General features: G+C 46.8%; 3 protein-coding genes across 6 annotated transcripts in view; 1 reads left to right on the top strand and 2 right to left on the bottom strand.

Moving 5' to 3' along the window:
* Positions 1-765, bottom strand: part of Zzef1 (zinc finger ZZ-type and EF-hand domain containing 1) — a 110,352-nt gene extending 109,587 nt beyond the window's left edge. The window contains exon 1 of the mRNA XM_036195252.1: positions 40-765. Coding sequence (XP_036051145.1) covers positions 40-455 — 416 coding nt within the window. The 5' untranslated portion in view covers positions 456-765. The remainder of the gene's footprint in view (positions 1-39) is intronic.
* LOC118589696 (neuferricin) lies at positions 763-26,529 on the top strand. Of its 3 annotated transcripts, XR_004945688.1 has the most exons (5): positions 764-1,215; positions 6,679-6,819; positions 12,399-12,585; positions 16,230-16,909; positions 26,403-26,529. XR_004945688.1 is itself a non-coding variant. In XM_036197198.1 (4 exons), the coding sequence occupies exons 1-4, from the start codon at positions 966-968 to the stop codon at positions 16,441-16,443; spliced, it is 792 nt and encodes a 263-aa protein (XP_036053091.1). In that variant the 5' UTR covers positions 764-965; the 3' UTR covers positions 16,444-17,047. The 3 variants fall into 3 exon arrangements, 2 of the variants coding, with proteins under 2 accessions (XP_036053092.1, XP_036053091.1); XM_036197198.1 differs by lacking the exon at positions 26,403-26,529 and having other exon boundaries at positions 16,230-17,047; XM_036197199.1 differs by lacking the exons at positions 6,679-6,819; positions 26,403-26,529 and having other exon boundaries at positions 763-1,215; positions 16,230-17,047.
* Ankfy1 (ankyrin repeat and FYVE domain containing 1) overlaps positions 21,246-26,982 on the bottom strand; it is a 68,459-nt gene continuing 62,722 nt past the window's right edge. For both annotated transcript variants that reach the window (XM_036197196.1, XM_036197197.1), the window contains exons 24-25: positions 25,436-25,526; positions 21,246-25,003 (exon numbers count right to left, since the gene is read on the bottom strand). In XM_036197196.1, the coding sequence (XP_036053089.1) occupies positions 24,871-25,003; positions 25,436-25,526 (224 nt within the window). In that variant the 3' untranslated portion in view covers positions 21,246-24,870. The remainder of the gene's footprint in view (positions 25,004-25,435; positions 25,527-26,982) is intronic.

The following is a 26,982-nucleotide window of genomic DNA, read 5'->3' as shown; positions in this document are numbered from 1 at the left end:
TATGACTTCCTGGCTGGCATCCGCAAAGCAACCGCCCACCTCTTCACGACCTTATCGGCGACCACCCTGCCCGCGGCCGGCAGTCGCCAGCCCATCCTGACCTCCTCGAACTGCTCGCCCGAACAGCCGGCGCCACGAGCTTCCAGCAACTCCCGGAACTGCTCCAGGGTGACGGACTCTTCACCGCGGCCCAGCCTCTCTTCCAGCCAACGCAATAGCGCGCCGTGGTGCCTCGACACCAGGGATTCGCAGGGAGGTGCGGGCCGCAACGCAGCCGCAGCCTCTCGCAGCCGGGCGGGTTCCAGCAGTGCAGCGGCGGACGGCAGCACCGCGGCCGCCGGGCCGGGGCTGGGGGTCGTGCCAGAGTCGGCAGCCCAGTCCTGATGTGGGCTCCAGCCCTCACCCCCGGCGGCCGCCGCTTCGTCTTCGCTGCTGTTACTCGGAGCGTTCCCCATGGGGCCTCCGTCTTGGGTGCTCGGAGGTGCCGCCGCCGCCGCCGCCGCCTCCCAGCCACGACCTGTCAACCTCCGACAGCTCCAGGCGGGCGGGGACGGGGTGGGGACGACGGCGGCGGCAGCGACTTCCGGCTTCCTGGCCGTGGAGCGAGGCCCGATGTCGCAACGGAGCCGTCAAGAAGAGGATTTTACCAGCTCACGACAGCTAGGTGAAGGCCTAAGAGCACGCCTGTGATGTGTAAGTCAACGTCTAGCCTCCTTTGCCGCCATCTTTGTTGAGGGCAGATAACTTGTAAGCCAAGATGGTTTTTCGATGCAATTCCACTTTCTCCTCCACGCTTCACGTTCTCAAGCTATGCTGGAAAAGTACCAGAAAGAGCCGAAGAGTGAACTTTACTCTGAAGCTGGTCGAGCGTCGCGCCGCTGACGTCACGGCCGGCGTCTCCGCCATCTTAGTTGTGGCTAAAGAGGTGGCAGTTTCGGAAGTGCGGCTCGTGTGCTGCTGTGTAGATGCTGAGACTATGTGGGCTTGGCGTGGTGCTGAGCCTGGTCGCGGCGGCGGCGGCGGTCGTGGCCGTGTGGTTGATGGACTGGTGGGGTCCCCGCCCTGGCCTTCGCCTCTTCGTACCCGAGGAGCTAGCCCGCTATCGCGGCGGCCCCGGGGACCCGGGTCTGTACTTGGCGTTGCTCGGCCGCGTCTACGACGTGTCCTCTGGCCGGAGGCACTACGAGCCTGGGGCGCACTATAGCGGCTTCGCAGGTATCAGCGAGGCTCTCACACCTTTTCCTCCTGCGCGGGGCCGTAGCCATCCGAGCGGCATATGTTCGTCCATTAGTTAATTCATCCGCGCCCCGTCACCCCACGTTCCTGACTGCTGTGGCAGGAAGGACAAGGCTGCACGACCCTGGTTTGCGCCCCGGGCGCAGCTATGCTAGGTTATGTACCCTCACGCTTTCTGTCCGCCGCTGTGTGTGACTGATTTGGAGAAAGATGTGTCTCGTTAGCTACTGCTTCCATTCATTCAGAAGTCTACCTGGTCTATATAGCTACGGTGCTTTCCGCCACTTCAGAGTGATCCGAGCTAACCTTTGCTTCGCCCACCCCGTTTCTCCTAAAAAAACAGTATTTTTGGTTTTGGTTTTTTGGTTTTTGTTTGTTTGTTGTTTTGTTTGTTTGTTTGGTTTGGTTTTTTTGTTTTTGTTTGTTTGTTGTTTGGTTGTTGTTGTTTTGGTTCTAGTAGATGCACTTGTCCGCTTTTCTTAAAAGATAATGAAAAAGAACCGGGAGAATGAAGTTAGAACAGAGGAAAACAAGTAACTCTTACAGTCTTTTTTAATACCTGCAATAAGCCAGAAGTGGTGGTGTTTTGTGGTCCCAGCTATTAGAATAGCTGAGACAGCTAGGAAGATAGATCCATTGGGCCAGGAATTTGTGGCCAGGCTGGCTCAAAAACAAGACGAAACAAATCTTAAAATGAAACTGGGTATGTTTGCCCTCCTAAGGACATTTATCAAATTAACTTTATTCTGCTGCCCTCCCTCCCCCTTTTAACAACCGAGGGGACTGAAAGGTGTCGTTTGACTAAAGTCCTTACAAGATATGGGTATAACGTCCAGCCTAATAATTTTTAAATTTGTCTTTAAATTTTATGTGTGAGCATTTTACTTGCTTGTACATCTCGGAACCATCTGTGTGCCTGGTGCCCAGGGAAGCCAGGAAAGGCTTTCAAATCCCCTGGAACTGGAGGTGTGGATGGTTGTGATGTGCAGTAGGGTACTGGGAACCTGGGTCCTCCTGGGGAGCAGCCACTGCTCTTGACCACTGAGCCAACTCTCCAGCTCCCAAGCTAGTAATTTTTAAAATGTTGCTTTTCTAACCGAGACTTACCTCTCACTGTTTGGGGGAGAAAAATGCAGGGCAAGCCTAAGGCTAGTGACTAGGTTGACAAAAATTTCAAGCTTTCCACTGGTCTTTTAAGAGAATTAGGAAGCTGCATTTAAATGCAAGTTACTCACTTCCTTCTCTCCAGACTACAAACAGTCCAGAAGAGGAAGGGGCCTACCCCGGACATAGAGTCAGAAGCAAAACTGGACTGGAATCCAGGCTTTTTTCTTTTTCTTCTTGCCAGTCGACTGCACTTTAGGACACTGTCCTTCAAACGTCTGATAACCTCTATCATGGGTAGACGCACAGGTTTTGGCATGAACACTTCCCCTTCTGGGAGGATCCTTACACTGTATGTGCTGGTATCTGTTGAGTTCTGTGTATACAATATTTGACCTCCATTTATTGACTACTGCTGTGGGTCCTACCTTGGCCAGGTGCTGAGAAATCCCCACACAGTCTATTAGGGAAGCAGATTTGTTCATTTATGCCGTCAGTATTTGTTTTGATTGAGATATAATTCACAGAAAACGTATTTTAAAGTGTACAAGTGTTTTTATATATGCAAACATTACCGCCATCAAATTTCAGAACATCTTGCCCATGCCCAAAAGAAACTACCCATTAGCAGCCCCTCTCCATTCTCTGCCTCCCCACGGCCCCTGGCAATTCCTGTGAACATTCTGTTCCTACTGATAGCGCCTTCTGTAAGTAGAATCCCATCCCATCTCACACATGTTCTTTTTTAGTCTGGCTTTTATTCATCCACAGTGTATCAGCATGTGGCCAATACTTCTTCTATTTTATTTTATTTTTTTAAGGTCTTACTACATTGCCCTGGTTGGCCTGGAACTCACAAAGATTAAAGGCTTGCCACCACACTCAGCATTCATTCTTTTTTATGACCAAGTAATAATTGCATGTTTAAATACTAAAGTGCATTTGATAGACTTTTGGGTTCTTTCCAGTTTAACGTTTTTATCTGGTCAGTCTATATGCTTACAGTGTGTGTGTGCCGCAGTTCCTTCCTTGTTCTTGGTTCTCCCGAGCTGTGTGTTTGAGGCTGGCTGGCCTGCAAACGTCTAAGGTGATTCTTTTGCCTCTGCCCTTGCTGTGGGAGTGTAGGGATTACAGATGCACACCACTGCATTTGGCTTTTATACCCTGTTCCACTGATTAGACTCCAGTTGTCAGGCTCCTACAACCTTTGTTGTAGCATTTGTATCCACTTCACCATCTTGCTGGCCCTATTTCCACCTCGTATAGAGATCTCTAGTATTAAATTGGTGAATAAGTTGTCAGTTCCCCTAGTATTCATTTGGATGTGGATCTGCTGACTCACATGGTGATTGTTACCCTTTCATGTCTCTCTACCACTGTATATCCCACAAGGAATGCATGTGAGTTTCAGTTTCTCCACACATCTGATTTGTTACACTTGTTAAAAGTTTTGTTTTGTTTTCTAATGCTAGGGATTGAATGCAGGGTATCATACATGCTAGGTGTTTTTGGTTGTTTTTGGCCTTTCTGTTCATTGGCTCTTGGTCTTTTGGGGGACCTGCCACCCAGCCCCCAAATAAATAAATCACACACGGAGTCTTGTTCTTAATAATAAATGCCCATCCTTACCTTGGCTTATTTCTTGTCAGCTTTTCTTAACTTATCCCATCTATCTTTGGCCTTGGGGCTCTTATATTTCTCTATTCCTGCCTGTATGCCTTTCCTTTCCTTCTTTCTCCGTGTCTGGCTGTGTAGCTGGGTGGCTGGCCCCTGAAGTTCTCTCCTTCTCTTGCTCCTCCTTGATCTCCTCCCAGATTTCTTCTATACATTCTCTCTCTGCCAACCCCATCCATCCTTTCTCCTGCCTTGCTATCGGCGTTCAGTTCTTTATTAGACCATCAGGTGTTTCACACAGGCACAGTAACACAGCTTCACAGAGTTAAACAAATGCAACATAAACAAATACAACACAATTTTTCATAATTAAACAAATGTCCCAGAGCATAAACAAATGTAACACATCTTAAAGTAATATTCTCCAACAGCTAGGTGAGCATTTTATTACTAAAATACATCCCCAGTTTCTCCTCCTACTTCATTTTTTAAATGAAGTCTCATTATATAGCCCAGGCTGTCCATGAATCCACAGCAATCCTGGCTCTTAATGTCTTTTTATTGTAGTGGTCCTAGTGGGCTTAAAGCACTGTCTCCCTGTGCGCCTCTCCAGTGCTGAGGTGACGAGCATGCCCTGCTGTGTCTTTATGTCTTCCTGGGGCCAGGAATCCAAACTCAGGCCCTCCAGTTTGCAAAGCAAGTACTTCATCGACCTAGCCATCTTGTACTAAAACCCAGTTTTGTGATGTGTTTTTAAAGGGAAAAGTAAGTTTACCAAAGCCTCTGACCTAGTCAGGGAGGAGGAAAGTGGGAGACCGCCCCAGGAGAAAGTGACTAGATAAGGTTGGTGGCAAATGCTACTGAGGTAAGGATTTTGGATATTCTCATAAGGCAAAGGGAGCTCTGAGGATTTTGACAGAAAATGACATGGTGATTTGTCTTTTTCTTTCTTTTTTGGTTTTGGTTTTTTGAGACAGGGTTTTTCTGTTATATACTGTTGACTGTTCTGGAATTTGCTCTGTAGATCAGGCTGTCCTCAAACTAACAGAGATCCTCTTGCATCTGCTGAGTTATTAGGATTAAAAAAACGTGCCACCACTGTCCAGCAAAAAGGTGGGGGTTTTTGTTTTGTTTTGTTTTTGTCTAGAGTCAGGTATGATGGCATATGCCTTCAATCACAGCACTCTGGTGGCAGAGACAGGCAGATCTGTGTTCAAAGCCACTCTGGTCTACAGAGCAAGTTCCAGGACAGCCAGGACTATACAGAAAAAAATGCTTTCTTGAAAAAAACAAAAAAATAAAATATCAGTCTGGGGAACTGGGCATGATGGCACACACCTTTAATCCCAGTACTCAGAAACAGGCCAGTGTCTGAGTTCTAGGCCAGCCTGGTCTATGTAGCAAGTTATAGGTCAGCCAGAGCTACATAACATAGTAAGATTCTGTCTCAAAAACAAAACCAATAAAAAACAGTGTAGTTCTGGAGACTCACTCATTAGTTAAGAGTGCTTGCTGCTGTTCCAGAGCACCTGAATTCAGATCTTAGCACCAATGGCCCCCTCAAGTGTTTATGCACATACACACAGACATGCATACACATATAGCATATATACAGACATACATGCACACACACACACACACACACACACACACAATTTATAGCAATAAAATTAAGTGCTAGTCTGAGTGTTACCTGAAGACTAGTCTGGTAGAATGAAATGTGGTCCCACTAGGAGTCTTCTGTGGTAGTGCACCTGAGAGATGATGGCATACTGGGATTATTGGGTAGCAGGTAGAGACAGGTGAATGAATACAGGAACTATTTAGGAAGAAAATACTCTGGCACTAATTAGATGGGGTGGGGGATAAAAGAGGTATCAAGCCTGCATTTATAGATTGGGCAACTGGTGATAAGGAACACTAGATGAGATTAAATGACCATTTCCTGGGACTGATGACCAGTAGCTCAGAATAGGCTTTTGAACTTGTGCTGGCTGTGAGACAGCTAAGTGACACTGAGAAGAAGTTGGATATACAGGTCTAGTGCTCAGGAAATGCCTGGGCGAAACATACAGCCTAGAAGGGGGATCTGAAACCACACGGGTGGATAAGATGGTCAAGTAAGAAGGTGCAGATCATAATTGATCCCTAGGGCTAAGTAGACTGGTGCTGGGAAAACCAGGAGTGGAGCGTCATGGGAGCCAGAAATTACCATTTTGAATTTTATCAATTGAATATTATTGAAATTAAATAAAAGTTGATGGGCCAGGTGTGGTGGCACACACCTGTAATCCCAGCACTCGGGAGGCAGAGGCAGGTGGATCTCTGTGAGTTCGAGGCCAGCCTGGTCTACAGAGCTAGTCCAGGACAGGCTCCAAAGCTACAGAGAAACCCTGTCTCGAAAAAACAAAAAACAAAAAACAAAAAAAACAAATATACAAAAAAACCAAGTGGATGACAGTTACCAAAAATTCATGTTCCTGGTCCAAGAGGTCCCTGGGAGGCAGAAACAGGCAGATCTCTGTGAGTTAAGCCAGGCTTGTCTATGAGTTCCTAGACAGCCAGGGCTACACAGAGAAACCCTACCTTCAAAAAAAAAGAAAGAAAGAAAGAAAGAAAGAAAGAAAGGAAGGAAGGAAGGAAGGAAGAAAGAAAGAAAGAAAAATTTTACTTGGTAAAATATTGTGATTTATAACCAAGTCTTTGGCAACTTCTTTCCTGAAGGCCGGGATGCATCTAGAGCGTTTGTGACAGGAGACTTTTCTGAAGCTGGACTCGTGGATGATGTAACTGGCTTGTCCTCCTCTGAGATACTGATACTTCAAAATTGGATTTCATTCTACGAGAAAAATTATGTATTTGTCGGTATGTAGTCCTTGATTATAGATTTAGTCCTTGACCATAGATTTCAGTTGCTTATCTTGCCGTGTTTTTCAGGGTACCTGGATTCTTTAGGAACTGTGCTCAAGGTAAAAATTTGAAACCAGCCCCGGGTTTTCCACATTAGGTTCTTGCTGGTAGTGCAGGAGTAATCTGTGGGAGGCCAGCTCCCACCTTTTCCAGGGTTCCTATGAGGAGGAGAGAGGAATAAGGAATTTGTAGATAGAAAGATAGCAGAGATGAGACAAACAGAAACACAGGATAGCTTTGGGAGGACTCTTCAAATGGGCTTTTTATAACAATGCCAATGGGCAAGGCAAAAGACCTCCCCCTTGCTAGATCAAAGCACACCACACAGCCAAGTGCAGAGCCTTCCAAACACTAGGTAACCACGCCCACAGTCTAGTCATTCCCCTATGCAGACCTGCTGGGCAAAGCAAGCTTGGATCTCACTAGGAAACCTCTATGAGTCTCCACAGTAATCCCCAGAAGAAGATGAAGTTGTGGATAATCTTGGGAGAGGATTGCCAGGCCTTCTACTTTGATGTCAGTGGCCCCCAGTCAGTATCATCTGTGTTGGACATGAACAGCGAGCTCCAAGAGGCATCCTCCCTGTGGCTCCAGTACAGTTAGGAAGGCTTGTGCATGGTTCTGAGGCTTCCTTTTGATTGTTCTCTGATGAATCCCGAGTGAACTGTTTCTGAGATGGAAGGTGTGCCAATCACACATTCATTGATTCATTTATTCAGGATTTCATGCAACCTGGCTGGTCTCAAACTCACTATGTAGATCAGGCTAGCCTTGAATTCCTGATCCTACTGCCTCCATCTCATATGTTAATGGCAGTTGCGTGTTGTTGTCCTGCACACACTTTCTGCTTACTGCCGATACATGAAGGATGTAGCTCTTAAATGAGCAGACTCTCAGACAGCGATCACTACAGTCTTTCCTGAGCACTGAAATCTAGGTGGCTGAGGCCAGTCCTTCCATATGTGTGCAGCCCCACCTCTCATGGAGCCCCACGTGGGCTTGACTGGCTTCTTGTGGATACCAGTGTCCCTTTACCATTGGAATTTCATGCCCCTAATGCCTCTAAAGGCTTGCTTTCCTTATTGCTTGGGTTTCTTATTCTGAGAACCATGATATCTTCCTTAACTCTTCTACTCAACATCCAGTTGTTCAAGCTCTGATTTTATAAGATCTGAAGTGAGTGCCTTTCCGTTCCGTTCCTCTTTGCTCCTCCTCTTTGTCCATTGTTGACCTTCCTTATTCCACATCTACTCCTCTTCCCACAGTTAGCATACCCTTAGTCTGCCCTAGATAGTCCCCAAGGTCACAACCATACATGTCCTCTCTCCTCAGTACACTTGTTTCTTCCTGTTCTCCAGGATGTTGCCAAGTGACAGTTGAAGTGTCGCTGATCTACTGAAGTCCTGCATGCTGGGATGAAGCCCTACAGACCATGCTTCATCTCTAGCCCTAGATTTAGAGATTCTGTTAGTTTGTTGGAAAGTCCCTGGTCACAGAGCCCTAAGTTGGTTGGCTACTTGTGACTGGCTGGGGTTAGACGTTGTTTCTACTTCCGTCTTTATCAGAAATGATCACATTCAGCTTCTCTATGCTCAGATGGTCATAGTTATTCTGAGGCCTAGCTGGTGTTTTATGGTGAGGTTTGACTTATGGGTTTTTCTTTCTTGATTTTTTGAAAAAAGGTCTCATAGAACCCAGGCTGGCCTCAAACTTGTTGCATAGCTGATGTTGACATTGAAGTCCTAATCTTCCTGTTTCAATACCCCTAGTGTAGCAAGTATTCTTGTCAGACTATCTTTGGACCTCCAGCCTACAAATAATGAACTTGAGATTTTTTATTAAACGAAATGTTTGCCTTAGTTGAGGCTTTTTCCCAACTAGCTCTCATAACTTAAACCCATTTTTTAAAAATCTACATTCTGCCACGTGGCTTGGTTAACTGTTCTTACTATGGCACATCCAACTTGCTCTGAGTCTGCTGTTGAAATCTCAGACCTAGATCCCTCCTCCCAGTCTCTTTCCCTGTCCAGAAGTCCCGCCTACACCTCCTGCCTGGCTGTTGGCCATTCGGCTTTTTATTACACCAGTCACAGCAATACATCTCACACAGTGTACAGATATCCACAGCACAAGAGTGTGTTCAGTGCAATTCCTGCCAAAGCTTTGGAATAAGGACCATCTAAAACTTTGAGGGACATCGGAGAATAAAGACAAATTTCCAAGATCGTATTGACTTGGACACAGTTAAGAAGCTATCATTGTAGTTGTACAGCTGGACCTCAGGGGAAATGAGGCAGATTTTGTTGTGCTCTGGATACACACTTAGAGGCCCAGCTGGTAAACCTGTTCTCATAATACAGTATCTAAAACTCTGCTTCTGCTCCTGTTAGCCTCTTTGGATATTATGTCTAAAACTCAACAAGATAGAATCATCCCATGCCATACAAAGCCCTCTGTTCCAAAAATTTGGTTATAAGCCAACCTAAAGATATCTAATCTGACACTAAGGTCCTGATCTGTCATCTGTTCATGTAACAAACATTTAAAACAGATGCTCTGAGCCAGACAGCAGTGGCACACGCATTTAATCCCAGCACTCAGGAGGCAGAGCTAGGCAGATCTCTGAGTTCAAGGCCAGCCTGGTCTACAGAGCAAGATCCAAAACAATATAGAGAAACCCTGTCTCGAAAAACCAAAACCAAAACAAAACAAAACAAAAACAGATGTTCTGTATGAAACTGTTTGAGTCCTGGGCCTCACAGGACGCTTTCTGACTAAGCAGACATCTCTGCACAGGACTGTGATGACAGGAGAACAGAACCAGCAGAAGGAAGGGTAGCCATACTGAGATCTGGGAGAGTGTGGCAGGTGAGGGAGGAGGGGTGCCTGAGGTGGGTGTCAGCAAGGCCTGCTGGGGACTAGAGAAAGCCCTGTGCTGCAGCCCGGGAAGGAGGAGCAGGTGGCTTAGGGAGAGGCACAGTAGACAGCCAAACGGCTGGAGGCACCTGGACACCTTGGAAAGAAGCTTGTGTTTTAGTTGTGCTTTGAGAGCTACTGGAGGTTTTAGTCAGGCATAGAAGTGACGTATGATTCGTGTTGAAAAGAGTACTCAGCTGGGCAGTGGTGGTGCATGTCTTTAATCTCTGCACTTGGGAGGCAGAGACAGGCGGATCTCCATGAGTTCGAGGCCAGCCTGGTTTTACAGAGTGAGTTCCAGGACAGGCTCCAAAGCTACACAGAGAAACCCTGTCTCGAAAAACCAAAAAAAAAAAAAAAAACCCAAAAAAGATTATACAAGGGGCTGGAGAGATAGATGTCTCAGTGGTTAAAAGCATTGGCTGCTCTTTCAGAGGACCAAATTCAGTTCCCAGTACCACATGGTAACTCACAATATCTGTAACTGTGGTTCCAGGGGATCTAACATGCAGTGTCCTTTCTGAGCTCCATGGGCACAGACATAGGTTCAGTCAAAACACTCATACACATAAAAATTTAAAAATAAAAAGAGCATCCAGATTAGACCTATGATTCTAAAACTTGCAAAACTGAGGCAAGAGAATCAAAAGCCTCAGGCTAGATACTGAGGTCTGTCACAAAACAAATTAAAGGTTACTAGGTAAGGACATACCTTAGTGGCCGAGCACTCACTCACCACCATGTGTGGATGGAGCTCTAGTTGTGCTCTGAACACTGCAGGGGGTGGGTGGCTGGGGGAGTGAGATGGATGGAAATGCCCCAGATGCTTTGTGGAGGAAGTACTATAGGAAAGCCTGAGCTGCAGCAGAGGCCAACTGGAAGGCTGTTGTCTTAGTCTATGCTTTGCATAAGGTGGCGGCAGTGGAAATGGACAGGAATGGGCAATCAGAATATATTTCAGAACTGACAAGGTTTACCCATCAGGCATGAATGAAGGGAAGTACTTACCTGAATGTGAAGGAGTCAGGAGAGATCCACTGCTCTTGACATAGAAGGCCTGAGGGAGGTACTAGTTTCTGGTTTTTGTTTGTTTGTTTGTTTTCAAGATTTTTATTTATTAGGTATACAGTGAGTATTCGGCCTGCAGGCCAGAAGAGGGCACCAGACCTCATTGTAGATGGTTGTGAGCCACCATGTGGTTGCTGGGAATTGAACTCAGGACCTCTGGAAGAACAGTGCTCTTAATTAACCTCTGAGCCATCTCTCCAGCCTCACTAGTTTCTGTTGCTGTGATAAATTGCCAGGACCAAGGCAACTTTATTTGGGCATAATGGTTCCAGAAAGAAAGTCTGTAATGTCAAGGGAAGCATGGCAGCAGGCAGTTATTCAGGAAGCTGAGAGATCACTTCTCTAAGTATAATCACAAAGCAGAGAGAGGATGTAAAGGGGAAGGGCAGCAAGGCTATAAATGCTCAAGTCTCTGCCCTCAGTGACCTACTTCCTTCAGCGAGTCTACACTACCTCCCCAAATAGCACCACCAACTAAGAATCAAGTGTTCAAATGCCCGAGCCTATAGAGGACATTTCTAGTTTAAAACCACAGGAAAGTTGGCAAGGGAGTGGGACTGGAGTATGAATCAAGTCTAGGGCTTTCCATTGGAAACTAAGTTCAGCTCAGACCTCGGGGACTGACAGAGAGGTTGGACCCACGCTACCTCCTATTTGATCAAACCTCTCTGAAGTGTTTTCTGGGGCGTCCTCTCTACCCAGTAAGGTGGTACCTTTTAAGACCTCAGGCCTTGGGCACAGCAAGCTGTGGTACTTAAAAGAACTGAACCTTTTTGTGCTGGCCTGTAGGCTGCAACCACTTGGTAGTTCGTTTCATAGCTTAAATATTAAGAAAAATTGAAAGCCATTTTAAAAACTATTGTCCACTCTCTTATGTCCACTAAGGACTTCAGAAGAAAGTGGTGGAGAGAAAACATGGGCTCTGTGCTGGTCTAACTAACTAAATAGTTCTGTAAGACAAAGTAATTGGACATGGACCCAGAAAAATGTGAGCTGATAAACTGTATGTTCACTCAACATTACTAAGTAACTCAGTGTTCCCCCAAGCACTACAGAACGTTGATAAATGTGTCACACACGATTCTGTTTTCAGGGAACTGATGTTGTCTGGAGGTGACAAAAATGTGATATTTTCCATATTGGCAGCTAGCTGACTCTTTAGCCCCAGCTAACCAGAATCACAGATTCTAAACTCAAAATAGCAAATGGCCCTGATAGTCTTTAAGTGACTTTCAGACATCCTCTGGAATCCCCAAGCCAGGCCTCCATCATCTGCATCTCTCTCGACATTCTGATCCTCCATGAACATGATCCCATAGAACAGCTCACCAAGCTTTGAATACTCAGTGACTTTTCTAGCCCCAAGTTCCCACGTCCTCCCCAAACAACTGGCCAAGTGTGTCACAGCAATACCCCGTGATTTGGGAGCCAGTTTCTGTTCTAGGGTTTCTGTTGAGGTGCTGAAACACCATGGCCACAAGGAACTTGGGGTGAAAAGGGTTTATTTCCTTACCCTACCACTGCTCTGCCCTTTTTCCCTGTTATCCCAGGGAGACTGGTTGGAAGGTTCTACGGAGAGGATGGGCTGCCCACTCCAGAACTAACCCAGGTGGAGGCCATGGTGGCCAAAGGCACGGAGGCAAGTGAACAGCAGCAGAGAGAAAAGCACAGGTTCCCTCCATGCAATGCCCAGTGGAGCTCGGCTAAGGGGAGCCGGGTCTGGTGCTCCCAGAAGAGGTAAGCAGCCTTCCCATTGACTCTGCCACCTCTCCTGAATCCAGCTTCTAAGCCATCCTTCTATTACCTATTTATTTCTTTGTTATTCAGAGAATCCACAACTGACTGCTAAACTAGGGAGCTTACATGTGCTGCTGCTGTACGTGTTAGATCTTCCGAGTTATATTCATTTACTTACTGTAATGAAAACACCTGAATGAAGCAGTTGAAGGGAGGAAAGATTTAACCGGCTGTCGAGAGTACAGTCCACCATAGAGAGAAGGCATGGTGGAGCGGCTTGGTGTGGCCGTGGAGGTGTGTAGCTGCCAGTTCTCATAACATTACAGATGGAGAAGCCAAGGTTGTGCCAGAACCAGCAGCAAACACAACCTTTAAGGCCTGCCCCAGTGAGTTACTTCTACAACCTCCTCAAACTGCTCTAGCAGCTAGGGGCCGAGTTTTCAAATCTACAGACCTGTTGGGGACATGTCATATTCAAACCACAAGATGGGGATTCAAGGAAAATCCTGATAGTAGGACCTTTAGTACCAGAAAGAAAACCTTAGGGTTGACAAAGGCCTGAGACCTGGGCCTCTTCCTTACCTCTCAGTCTCCCAGAGATCCTGTTAAAGGAGAAATGCTGCTCTGGGAATTCAATGGCACGGGTACTGTTTCTTTTTAAAATTCATTTTATTTTGTGTGTATGTGGGAGTGTCTGTGTATGTATGTATGTATATGCAGGTGCCTGCAGAGGTCAGAAGAGGACATTGAATTTCCTAGAACTAGAGTTACAGGCAGTTGTCAGTGGCCATGTGGTTGCTGAGAACCTAACCCAGGTCCTCCGCAAAAGTAGCAAGTGCTCTTAACTGCCAAGCCATCTCTCCGGCCCATAAAGTTTCGTGATTTTCTTTTTGTTTTAACTTTTATTTATTTACTTTTTTTAAAGATTTATTTATTATGTATACAGTATTCTGCCTGCATGTGTCCCTGCAGGCCAGAAGAGGGCACCAGATCTCATTACAAGTGGCTGTGAGACACCATGTGGTTGCTGGGAATTGAACTCAGGACCTCTGGAAGAGCAGTCGGTGCTCTTAACCACTGAGCCATCTCTCCAGCCCTTAACTTTTATTTTTAAGTGTGTATATACGGGGTTGGTCAAGAGCACTTGTTTCTCTTACAAAGGGATCCAGCACCCACTTGGTGGCTCACAGCCATCCATAACTCCAGTTTCAGGGGATCTGATACCCTCTTTGGACTTCTGCAGGCACCAGGAACACATGTGGTACGCATATATACACACAGATAAAGCACTCATACATATAAATTTTTTTAAAAAGTCATGTGACTGTAAGTGCCCAAGAGTCCAAAGGTCTTGTGTCCCCTGGAACTGGAGTTACAGGATGTTGTGAGCTATGAGTGTGCCTGCAAGGAACCAAACTCAAGAAGAGCAGTATGTGCTCTTAACAGCTGAGCTTTCTCTAGCTCAGGTACTATTTCTTGACTGCTTCTGCCTGTTCAGCCAGAGATGATTTTCAGTTTCCTCTTTGTCAGCACAGTTATTCCCACCTGCAGGAGAGTGGGGTAGGAGGTGGACCCATTCTTTGATGCCCTCAGGTACTGTTTTATTTTTATTTTCTTTGCACCACAATCTCATGTGGGAATCCTAGATTGACCTCAAATTCTCTGTTCAAGGATAACCTTGAACTTCTGATCCTTGTGTCTCTCCTGAGACTAGGAATTATGTAGTGCTATCCATTGTTTGAACTCGGGGCTCTGTGCAAGCTCTGCCAGTTGAGCGACATCCCCAGATGTTTTTAAAGCACTGTGGTGGCTGGAGTGTAGCTTAATGGTGGAGCACTTGCTTGGAACATGGCCCTGGGTTCAGTCCTTAGCACTGTTAAAAGCAAGGTAACAAACCATAAAAAACAAAACAAAACATAAAAGCCCTAGTACCCTGAGCATTTCCAGGAAGTGCAGTCTGGATAGAAGTCTCTTCCTGCGCGAGCACTGTGCAGTGAGTGGAGCTGCCAAGCATGGGCCATAGAAATGATTCCAAACATGTTTTTTCTGCTTCAACCATCTGGTCAGCCGCACTCAGACTCTAGCTCTGCTCTCTCACATCTTTAGCTCTGCTGAGGTGGCAGTGGACACCAGAACTAGACAAAGCTCCTAGACACAAAGGGTCAAACTGACAGTCAAGCTCTTCCTGAGGAGGACTGGGGAGAGGGGCCACACTCCTGTGTGCTAAGCTGTGCAGGGCTGCCTTCTTTTTTGGTTTTGTTTTTGTTTTTTGAAGATAGGATTTCTTTTTTTAATAGTCCTGGCTATCCTCGAACACTCTCTGTAGACCAGTACTGGGATTAAAGGCATGCACCGCCGCCATTACCGCCACCACCACCACCGGCATAGAGCTGCCTTCTTCCACCAGGGATCTATCTCTCCATTGAGGAGACAGAGCAAACAGCCAAAGCCGCCGGCTTTCTCCAGGGATAGCCACTGTACCATCCTTCCTGCTTTAATTCGGGAAGTAAGGTGGGGGTTCAAAAAGGAAAACTTTGAGAGACATGGCTTTTATGGCACCATTGGCGCCTGGTCTCCCACCTAACAGGACAGCCTGAGACCTGGTTATCCTTCTTGGGACACAATCCTGGATATAGGTAGACTCAGAAGGCACTGGTGATATAGGAGGTGCTAGAAGCCTGTGGTGTTGAGTTAGATTCCTCCTGTACCCCTTGAGAGCCTCCCCCTACCCCAAGCTGCTTCTGTCCTATTGCATTCAGGACTGAATTGCCCAGGCCCTGCCTTCCCACAGAGTCCTCCAGAGCTGTTCCTGAGCCTCACCCGGTGTTGTTTTCTATTGACTTGAGTGCCTCTGAAGGGAGCTCTGTGAGCAGGGACCAGGTGGAGAGTAAGGAGTACGGCTGGAGTGGACAGCTGGACTGAGAAAGGAGTCATTTGGGTGCCTAAGCAGCTCTGCTCATGGATAAGATACAAGTATATGGTTCCAAATAGTGCCAGTTCCTCTAGCAACCTGTGATCCTGGTCCCGAGTACTGGAGCCCAGGGTCAGTTTCATAACTGTCACTTCCCTTCCGCAAGGCCTCTGAGTCTGCCAACTATCAAATGCAGTACCCTGAAGTAAGTGAGGTTCTTCTGCCCAAGATAGGAGGTTGCCATGGTATGCTGGGCCAGAGTGGAATCCTCCTTCCCTGAAACCCAGCAGTCTCCGGAGTTGGAGCCATGCAGAGCCAGCACAGCTTGCTGCCACACTAATTATCAAGGCCCACCCTCCCAAGTTCAAGCCCAAAGACAAAGATGCTGCTCAGCATGGATGGGAAGGACAGAGGAGCAGGGCTGCTCACTGGCTTGTCAGGGAGTCCTCTCAGTCACTAGCACCGCTCAGGGAAGTGGCATTGCTGCTGCTTGGGAAAGAAAAGGGGATGGGGCAAGGCCCCGTGAGAGGGACATGGACGCTGCCTTTCTCCTGGAGATGGGAGTATTAGCATTGTGTGCGGAAAGCCTAAGAAACGGGAGAGCTTGTAGCCAGCTTGAGATTAGAAGTGGAATGACGGGCTTCTCCTTTATATAACACCCTGCAAACCCTCCTCTTGTCCTGGGGGCTTGTGAATTCATGCTTTTAAGAAGGCTTCTTTCCCTTTTTCCTAGTGGAGGTGTGAACAGAAACTGGACTGGTGTCCCCAGGAAGCTGTATAAGCCAGGGGCCAAGGAGCCCCACTGTGTGTGTGTGAGAACAACTGGCCCTGCTAGTGACCAGCAAGACAACTCTAGACACTTAAATCGTGGGGACTTGGACAACCCCAACTTGGAAGAATACCCAGGCTGCTCACCTCTGGCCATCGAGTGTTCCTTCCCACCCTAAGATGGTGACTTGTATGTTGATGACATATGGAGAAACTTCCCTAGGTCTCCAGAAAGCCCTTAATATTTATGCTCTGGGAGGCTCCTGGCAGGAAAAGAGGAGGGTCAAGGACTCCATCCACACTTGCAAATGTGTTTCACAATTCTGTTGGCTGAGACCGGAGCATGATAACCTACCTGGTATGGTCAGTTTGTTTTGACACTGTTTGGAACTTTGGTCCCCTGTCATCTTCCTTCAGAGCCTACAGACATTCATGAACACAGTGTGATCAATGTAGAACTGCCTGGATAAAGTCTGTGAGCTCCAGCGAGGGACTTCTCATGAACTCATTGCTGCCCTAATCAGAGCTTGGGCTCTGCGCATCATGCCAGCCCTGCTGAGACTTGGAGCAGTAGCAGAACAAGACTGTGGCTCTCAGCAGAGAAGCAGGCATTTCCCAAGAAGCCTCAAATCTTGCAGAATCAAGGTAACTGTTCTAAGTCACAAGGTAATTGACTAAGCTCCCAATGTCTGACTTTTGTGACATTTCTAAAACCTCTACTCCAAGGCAGACTTGAATTTTGTTGTTGTTTTGTTTTGTTTTTTGAGACAGGGTTTCTCTGTGTTACAGCTCTAGCTGTCCTGGAACTCACATTGTAGCCCAGGCTGGCCTCAAACTCACAGAGATCCACCTGCCTCTGTCTCCTGAGTGCTGGGATTAAAGGTGTGCACCACCACCGCCCAGTTGGCAAACTTGAATTTACTGATTCCATCAGAGCTGGGCTGGTACAGTGGGATGTGATAATAAACTGGGATGGGCCGATTCTGGGATAGGAAAGCTTTTGCTCACACAGGTGGAGCACACACAGATTCCCCCTACCCGAGTGTGCATTAAACAGCTCACTTCCCTATCATTAGTGAAATTGTCCCTCCCCCTGGGTTTCTGTAACTACCCCACATGTTGAGGGGCTTCTGCACCAGGTTTCTCAGCTCCATTCCCTGAAGAATTCCCCTGCCTGCTCTGCAGGGTCGGTTCTCACCTTCTTTGCTGTCCTTGCTCATTTCCGTTTTTGAGACAGGGTCTCCTGGAGCTCTGGCTGTCCTGGCCTGGAACTCACAGGGATCATCTGCCTCTGCCTCTCGAGTGTTGGGATTAAAGGCCTGTGCCACTATATCTTGCTAATTCTTACCTATTTTGATCTCTGCTACTTTTTAAAATTTTACTTGGCTTTTTGAGACAAGATTCATGTGTCCAGTCTAGCCTTGAACTTGGTAGGTAGGCATGTGGTACCATGCCCAGTTTATACAGTACTAGGATTGAACCAGAGCTGTATGCATGCTAGGCAAGCACATTACCAACTGAGCTACATCCCTAGGCCCTTGATCTTCATTTATCTTGACTATTGACCATGATGTCCTGCAAGGTCCCCATAAAGCCCTCACTTACTGCACTGATCCCACCAAAGCTCTTCTGCGTCTCTGAAAGTTTCATCCCCAGGAACCTCCTCCTTGGCTTTTCTTTCTCCTACTTCAGGCAGTACACTGCTAGGCAGTATCTCTGATCCAAAGGGCTTGATAATAAAGAAGTCTGTGAGCTCTTTCTGGAGGCACTGCAAATCCCATATTGCCTTTTTTCTGTAGCATACATGATGTCTGTGTGTGCATATATTGGTGAAATGTGATGTTAGATGTCTTCCTGTATTTCTCTCCACCTTCTATAAGACAAGGTCTCTCACTGAACCTGTAACTCTTATTTGACAAGACTAGTTGGCCAGCAAGCTCCAGGAATCTGTCACTTCCTTCCCAGTGCTAGGCTACAGGTGTATATCATCATGACTGGCTTTTTACAGAGATCGAACTTCAGTCCTTATGCTTGTATGGCGAGTACTTTATCAACTGAGTCATTTCCCCAGCCCTACAAACCCTACATTGCTAATGCCTTCATCCTCTCTGTCACCAGATGTCATAATTAGTTTCAGCTGTCAACTTGACACAAACTTAAGAGCCACCTGGGAAGAGAATCTCAACTGAAGAATTGCCCAGATCACATTAGCCTGTGGCATGTCTGTGAGGCATTTTCTTTCTTTTTTTTCTTAAAAAACAAATAGACAAACAAAAAGCAATGTTTCTCTATGTAGCCCTGGCTGCCCTAGAACTTGCTGTGTGACCAAGCTGGCCTCAAACTCACAGAGATTCCCTCTGCCTCTGCCTCTGCCTCCCAAGTGCTGGGATTAAAAGCATGAAGAAGCACCGTGACTGATCCCTTTATATCCCTGTGTGTGCACATGGGGACTAGGTATTTTCCTTAATTGCTAATTGAAGGCACCAGTCTACTGTGGGCTGGTCACCCCTGATCAGGCGGGCCTGGTTGTACAAGAAAGGTAGCTGAAGCCAGGCATGGAGGAGGTTCACACTTTTAATCCCAGCAGAGGCAGGTGGATCTCTGACTTTGAGGCCAGTCTGTTCTACAAGGATGCGTTCCGGGACAGCTAGGGCTAAACATCAAGAAAAAGAGGTCAGCTGAGCAAATCAGCTGGCAGTAGCATTGCTCCATAGTTTCTGCTTCATTGGCTCCTGTTGATTTCCCTCAGTGGGGAACTGTTACCTGGAAGTGTAATTAAAATAAATTCTTTCCTCCCCAAGTTGGCTTTGATCAGGACACCATATGACCACTACCACTACCCCTACTCCGCCTCGGAGAAGCCTGGCAGGTGGTCGGGACTCCTGCCTCTTGGAGCCCCACACTCCAGTCTGCACCCTTGGGTCCTACCTGCTAGCTCTTCCTCTTTATCCCTCCTCCTTCTGGTCTGTTTTTAGGCTGGCAGATCTTGCTATTCCACCGGCTTCCCTGCTGTGGTAGTTCATCTTTCTTCATGATAATCAGGGTAGTCCCCACTTAAACCTCCCAGAGTGTCTTAGTTAGGGTTTCTGTTGCTGTGAGAAACACCATGACCAAAAGGCAAGTTGTGGGGGAAAGGGTTTATTTTGCTTAGACTTCAGCATTGGGTTTTTGTTTTTGTTTTTACCACTGAAGGAAATCGGGACAGGAACTCAAAACAGAGCAAGATCCTGGAGGCAGGAGCTAATGCAGAGGCCATGGAGGGGAGCTGCTTACTGGCTTCCTCAGTCCACTTTCTTATATAACCCAGGACCAGAAGCCCGGGGGTGGAATCACTCACCATGGGCTAGACCCTCCCCCACGGATCACTAAATGGGGAAATGCCTTACAGCTAGATCTCAAGGAAGCATTTCCTCAGCTGAGGCTCCTTCCCCTCTGATGACTCTAGCTTGTCAGGCTGACACACAAAACCAGCCAGTCCACAGGGGCTTCATGGGGAGGATCTTTGAGGATCACATGCAGCACTGTGGCAGAGGGGTCCCGTGCATTGCCCATCTGGCAGCTATTCCTTCCCTGTGGGCCCTGCTCTCCAGTCTTGCTGTATGTAATCCCTACATGCAAACCCTTCTGGGGAATCTCTCTCCCTACTCCTTTAGTCTCCTGTTTATTTTTCAACAGTCCTGTCTACACAGGCTGCCTGGGTACCTTCATTAGCCATAGCCCCACAGAGTAGGTTTCAACTCTTGCCCAGCTTTCCACCAGCATTTGGTTGCTCAACTCTTGTGGACATAGTGGTGCAACCCTTGAAACCTAGAGGCAGAGACAAGCAGATCTTTGAGTTCGAGACGAGTTCCTGACAGTCTAGGGCTAAGGTGAGACCCTGCACCATTCGCACCCCCACAAAAGGTTTTACCCTCATGGGCTTGAACGATGAATCCTGTCGGCCTCACTCTGGACACACTGGACTGATTCATACATTCATACATGAGCATTATATTTGCACTCCCAGGGCAGGAACTGACAGTGAACTAATCAAGGACCTTATCCTAAATTCTAGACAGCCCTGAGCCTGGTTCCTCAGTGCTGGGATTAAAGGGGGTGGGCTAAGTTCACAGCTAGTCTGAGTCTGGGTGGGCTAGCAAAAGGAAAGTGGGCTAGAGAAAAGAACATGTTTGTCCAAGGAAGTATCCAGAAGACCTGCTCACCAGAATTTTTGTTGCTTTTCCGTGCTAGGGTTGAACAGTTTTATTGACCAGATTTTAATCTGCAGGCCCCTAGACCTTCCTTGACATTCTCTGAAGCCCACAGTGCCAGTCCCCACCCCCTTTTTCTTCATATTGGCCAGTGCTAAGCTCATCATGGGTGATTCCTTATACAATAATGGAATAAAGGAGTCCAGGATTCTCTGGCCAACTTCCACGGACCAGACAGCTGAAACTCCATCAGCACTCACATGCATCACAGAAACTTGCACTTAGGAGACAGGGAGAGAGCGCAGCAGCTGCCCACTCTACACAAAACACTTACTTTGTGACATCTGCCAATATGTGTCACATAAAATAGAGAATGTGAAACGTAAAGGGTAGCTGCTTAAGACGTTTGTTCATGTATCAGTTTTTTAAATATATTATTTTTTATTACTTTTGAGTATTTTGCCTGTGTGTATATCTGTGTATCACATGTATGCCTGGTGCTTGAGGTTGTGAGTTTCCATGTGGGTGCTGGGAATGGAACCCAAATCTTTCCAGCCCTCATATCTTTAGTTCTTTGAAACAGGGTTTCTCTGGGTAGCTCTGGCTGACCTGGAACTAGCTCTGCAGACTTGGCTGGCCACAAACTCACAAAGATCCCCCTGCCTCTGTGATAACAAGTATGCACCACCACTGCTTGGCTCAATTTTTTAGAATTTTTTTTTTTTAATGTCCATTGGTATCTCTGGGTTAGAAGTAGCTATAACATAAATGTCTTTAATTAAAGCTTCCACTTAAGATTCACAATTTTGCCTCATTTTTATTATAAGGAATTATTACAGAAAATGAAAATATCAATATTTGAAAAATACATTCCATTACACAGACTCCAAAGAAACAATGCTGCTAAGCGCCATGGTCCCAGATGATGCTGCCATTCCCACACCGAGCACCACCAGAGTAGTTTGGAAGCCGAAATGATCTATCCAAACATGTGCCTGCAGTTTTAAAGGCCCAGTTGCCGCCTTGTCCTTGGTCCTACAAGGATGTCACAGAACACCCAGCTCCACACGGCTCCCAAACAGGCAAGTCAGTGAGTCCAGCAGTCCCCAGACTCCCTTGCTCTAGAAAACCAATGTTGTCAGTTCTAACAGTTAATGTATTATTTATGCACACAAGAGAGGAACTGTATGGGCAGTGACCCTCCAGAGAAAGTCTTTAAGGCATCTTTGACATTGGGAATTTAACTATGTAGTTAACCAGTCACACACTCAGTTTTTCATGAGATCAGTTGTGCAGTGAGCATGACTCAGAGGCCTTTGCTGAGCTGCTTCCTCTGTTGGGCTGGCAAGGAAACTCTTTGGCTTCAGGTGGCTCTCGGGGGCTGGACCTGAAGGAAGCCAGTGTTTGTGAGGGAGGCATACATTTGCTTGTACATGATGCTATTGCTGCCTCTCAGGCCTACTAAGTATTTGGCAGTTCAGCCAAGTTTTTTTTCTCCAGGTAAGGAAACCTAGATAGAGGCTTTGCCCTCCACCCCTTGTCTGCGAACAAGCCTAGGGCTGGAACAGTTGGAGTATGGGGGCAGGCACGACTTGGGAAGGGCAGTGAGTCCACACGCCCTGAAAGACCCATTCAAGGAAAAGGAGGAAGCTGACAGGTAGTCAGAAACAACTCAGGGCTCTGAGGTAGAGGATAAAAATGTGGACCCCACTCCTTGGAGAGAATATGGCAGGTGAACCGAGCAGTCTAATATTCAGCCCTGACTGAACTGTTGGGGTGGAATAGGCCCAGAACTAGTGTTGTAACACATCACTGAGTGAGACACCGGTGAGAAGACAACTGGAAACGGGTGGGGGTGTGGGTCCGGGTCCTCAGTGTAGGCACTGAAGCTTGCGGGACGCCACTGTTAGAGGGTCACAGCAAACTAGTTTCAGCACATGGTTTGTACCTGTCTTTAAAAAACCAAAAAGCCCTAATGATGCAGTACACAGTAAGACTAGAGATGCGTAAGAGGCAGTTAAACAGCTAGGCAAGCATAACAGTGCCAACTGATGCAGCAATTGTGTTTCAGTGATGTTGATTCTTCCTGCTCTGCTCATTCACAACTGGCAACTTTTTGAATTAATAAAATGAAGTTTTGCTGCAAGTTGTCAAGGTACTGATTAAGACTGGACAAGAACAGCTAAGCAGTTTCATGGTGAAGTCTGGTCAGCATGGAGAGAACACAGGAGAGATACACAGTAAGTCTGATCCTGGCCAGGGCAGTGTACAGCAGGAGTGTAGGTAGGGCAGGGAGCATGGCATGGTCGGGCTGTGGAAGGATGCCTGAGCCATGGCTAAAGCATGGGTACCGATGCCCAAGTCACACAGCCTCTTTCGGCCATAGCTGGTCACTATGTTGACCTCTGAAAGAATAGAAGCTTGAACCCACATATTTTGGGGCATGATCTTCAGGTTTTAAGTACAGTTATAGGCAAAATTGTTACTGAACCGGGTGTTGTAGGGCAAGGACAAAATGATCAGCTTCATCCTGATTTCCTATTTTCCCCTCTCCACTGTGATCAGGAAAAAACAAGTTTATGTGTACCAACCGCCTTGGTTCATAGCAGAACCATAATTACTTTCCTCATTAAAAAATCATGGTACCAACTAAATTCTCCATCATCCCTTTTAGGCAACAATAAATTGCAAACAGACTACATGCTTCCTTCATATAGTTGTTGGCCAAGACTGGCTAAATATTTCCATAAGAAATTCCCTATGAAGTAAGTCACAGGCTGGGGGGACAGTGGCACTCCTCCAAGTAACTCTTCCTTTCAACCCCTGCATACAAGCTAATATTAAACATAAATCACACAAGTATTTTCAGGAAGTAGCACACTGGTTTATCAGCACATTTTCTATGTATGTAGGCAGTTAAAAAGTCTAACTCTACAGAATGGAGGACATACCACTATCCAAGAAAGAAAGCGATGCCAAAAGAAGTCCCTTTTATTCATACATCCGTACTCCAGTAATGCAAATAATGGGGTGGGGGGGCAGCTATCAAATGTCTCAAAAAGATCAGTGTGAATGATTGACATTGTTAGTCTCTGAGTGTAACTAGTGTTCATCTCAGAGTAGTTGGGTTTTTGTTTCTTTAATAATAAAAAAAAGGTGGTTTCTCCTTCAGTGTGCAATATAATAAAATTGAAAAAAAAAAAAAATCCACACCAGAAACAACCCAAAACACTGGCCAAACATTAAAAAGAAAGAGGCCTAGCATCCCAGGGTTAATACAGGCAGTGGGAGGAACCAACACCCTGTGCTTCAGAGCCTTGCTCCACATTTCAGCCAGACTTCCAAAACAGGCTGTTCATAGTTTGGCCAGGGCCTTTGGCTGCTGGCTCTGATGGGGCAGGGCACTACTCAAAACTGGCACCAGCAACACTCAGCATGCAAGGCAAGCTTTTAGCAGGAAGGAGGTATCAAGGAGAGAGGACCTGGACTGAAGTCATACTCATCTTTCTCATCATATGAGTTCTTCCTTCTTGGCAGTTTTCCCTTTAAGATCAGTGTGTGCTGAGGTTTAGTCTGAGCTAGCCGTCAGAGCCACTACAGAAGGGATGTGAAGGGGTTTTTGAGTTGGATTCACCAATGATGCAGCTTGAGGAAAAGTGCAGCACAGTCAAAGTGCATTGCTTCTACCACTCAAGTGGCAGTGACTGAGGACTCCACAGACAGGCGCAGCAAGACGAGAGAGTGAGACAGCTGCTGGTGTCAGGCTGCCCCTGCACTCTGACACCAGCAGTATCAACATTGGTAAAGCTTTCCGTTGTTAAGGCCACAATTTTTCAGCTCTCATCTTTGAACCCTGTTTAGAAAGATTTCACCTTTTTAAAAGGGGCAGCTCACTAAAAAATACAGCTTAGCTTACAAAAGAAAGAAAAGACTTGAGGGCAAGAAGTTCCTATTATCTTTATGAAAACACTGTGCATTATTAAAGGCCATAGCCACGCAGAGGAGCCGCCACCCTAGAGTAATCAGCTCTGTCTGGCAGCTGCTCTCCACTGCCAGGCTCTGCCTCTGAGTCAGCCCAGGCAGGAAGACTGTGTATTCTCGAGATGGACGCTATACAATCAGAAGGGAACATTGACTCCAAGTGTCCTTATGTGCTGCTAGCCGATGTCTATCACATGAGTCACCCAGGCTACACTGGCCTGGTCCAACCACTGAGACATCTAGTGCAATAGACCACAGTTTGAGAGTCACACAGAATCATCTGAAATGGGATCACACCATGGTCTGTAATGGTCCAGTCTTCTGCCACAGGAAGACAACTGCCAGCTCTCGCTCTGGGTAGGAGGCAGGCTGGTGAGTCGAGCAGCTGCTGGGGAGGTACCAGGGGATGCAGGCCTGGACCCTCCTGGGGGCTCACTAAGAGACTCCGCCCAGAGTCAGTACATCAAAGCAAATGTTGCAAACCCGCACAGGCTTGTTCAGGTCAAACTTTATAATAGGAATCTCCTTGGTCGAGCATTTATGGCAGAGAAGACGGCCGCAGTGACGACTGTGGAGACAGAGAAAGAAGTGTGAGAAGCACTGAAAAGCAGACTGTTCCCAAATGGCCAGCAAAGCCAGTCTCTGACGGGCATCTGTGGCCAGCTCTGCCAACTGCCAGCCGAATCACACCAACTCCCACATAATATTTAGTTCTTAACAAAATACCAACTAGTAGCTAAGCTAAAGCAAACAGCAAGAATATAAGCTGCCCCACCTTGCTAAGACTGCTGTCTAGTCCTTAGCACCCAGGAAAGCCACAAGTCTGGGTGCTCCTGCTTTCCCTATTCTCCCTTCACAGTGGATCCTGCTCAGTTCTATCATCTCCTCATTCTGTTGGGTTAACTTCTGCCCAGAGGCGGCTCAGGCCCTGAAGGGCTCACGGCTCCTCATGGACAAGTCTGGAAGTGCTTCTCTGCAGACGGTGGTGGGTCTTTCTTACCAGTGATGTTTGCGAGTCGTGACTCCAAACTTGGCAGTACACTCGTAGCAGTTGGAGCCATCACACCATGGAGGCTCCTTGGAGAGCATGTCTGTAACACACACAGAAGACACTTGTTACCAGTGATGTGTTGGACAGACCAGGCTGCAGGAGGAGGAGCAGGACATTCCAACCGGTCAGGGAAGCTTCAGAGAGGAGCCTGGAGAATCAGCAGTTGCCAGGCCTGCTGGAACAGAAGGAAACCCAGCTGGAGGTGTGAATCAGCGGCAGGTGTGGGATAACACACAATGAGAGCAGAGACCACACCACAGAAAAACTGCCAGGGGCTCAAGGGCTGGAAACAGTAGAGGGAGCCACAACAAAGGAAAGGAGGAAGAGGAAGCTGTGAGTTCAGGGGGCTGTTTGAACAGAGCAGTGGGATGTGTGAACAGCAAAGAGACAAAGGGATTCCCAGACTCCTGGATCGCGGGACTCAGTCTGGTGGGACCAACAGAGAGATGGCCTGAAGAAAGAACTAATGCAGAGAAGTTGCAGTTGCACTTTGTAAATTGGCAAAATATCTCGGGGAAGGTGCTGCTGCTCTGTACAGGGAGGGGCAGCAAATGGGTTGAACAGAAGGAGCTAGAATTGCCACAGGCACCTACTGAGTGCTGAAAAGGCTGACCAAGGGCATAGCACAGGGACAGCTAAGACTATCTATCAACAACACAAAGCTTCTTTAAAAATAAATATATAAGTAAGTAGTAGCAGTAGGGTTGGGGAGAGAGCTCAATGGTTAATGACTCCAATACCGAGGGTATGACACCATCCGGTCTCTGAGGGCACCTACATGAAAGAGGTACATATAAACTCACACAGGTACACATACATTCACAGGAATTTAAAAATCCTTTAAAAATAAATGCATTTTTCTTTAAAAAAAAAAAAAAACCCCACAAAACCCTTTCCTTTCCTTTTGTTTTTACAGGCGTGGGCATTCTGTCTGCACGTATGTCTCTGCTATATGCACACACAGAGGATGGCAGAAGATGAGTGTGAGGCCCCTGGGAACTGAAGTTACAAATGGTTGTGCTCTACCACACAGATGCTGGGAACTGAACCTGCTTCTTCAAAGAGCAGCCAGCACTAAGGCATCTCTCCAGCCCCATTAAAAAGAAAAAGAAAGGAAAATCTTTCAAAATAAAGTGTGTGTGTGGGTATGTGGGTGGGTGGGTGGGTGGGTGAATGTGTGGGTGTGACAATCAGCACAACTCTGGTGTCATCTCTCTCTTACCTTTATGTGGGTTATCAGGCTTGTGCAGCACACACTTTACCTGCTGAGCCATCCTGCTGACCCTCTGAAAAGTTTTAAATTGACACTTGATAAATTTTATTTCTGGGATATGGTATGAAGATCTGATGATGTACCAGTATGTGACGACCAAATCAGGATGATTATCCTTCCCTTTCCTTTAAGCTTTATCATTCCTTGTGCTGGAAACACAGGAATTCCTTTTCCTAGTTCTTTACAAAATATGGAATGGTTAGCATAGCAGCACTAGTGTGCT

Source organism: Onychomys torridus, chromosome 8 (genome assembly GCF_903995425.1).
Source record: "Onychomys torridus chromosome 8, mOncTor1.1, whole genome shotgun sequence".
Lineage (NCBI taxonomy): Eukaryota > Metazoa > Chordata > Mammalia > Rodentia > Cricetidae > Onychomys > Onychomys torridus.
This window is presented reverse-complemented; position numbering and strand designations above follow the sequence as displayed.

Bases quoted from the DNA above. Each gene is read 5' to 3' on its own strand.
- LOC118589696 (XM_036197198.1), top strand. From the start codon at position 966: ATGCTGAGACTATGTGGGCTTGGCGTGGTGCTGAGCCTGGTCGCGGCG. The intron at 1,216-6,678 runs GTATCAGCGAGG...TCTTTCCTGAAG, and splicing joins GCACTATAGCGGCTTCGCAG to GCCGGGATGCATCTAGAGCG. The intron at 12,586-16,229 runs GTAAGCAGCCTT...CCTTTTTCCTAG, and splicing joins GTCTGGTGCTCCCAGAAGAG to TGGAGGTGTGAACAGAAACT.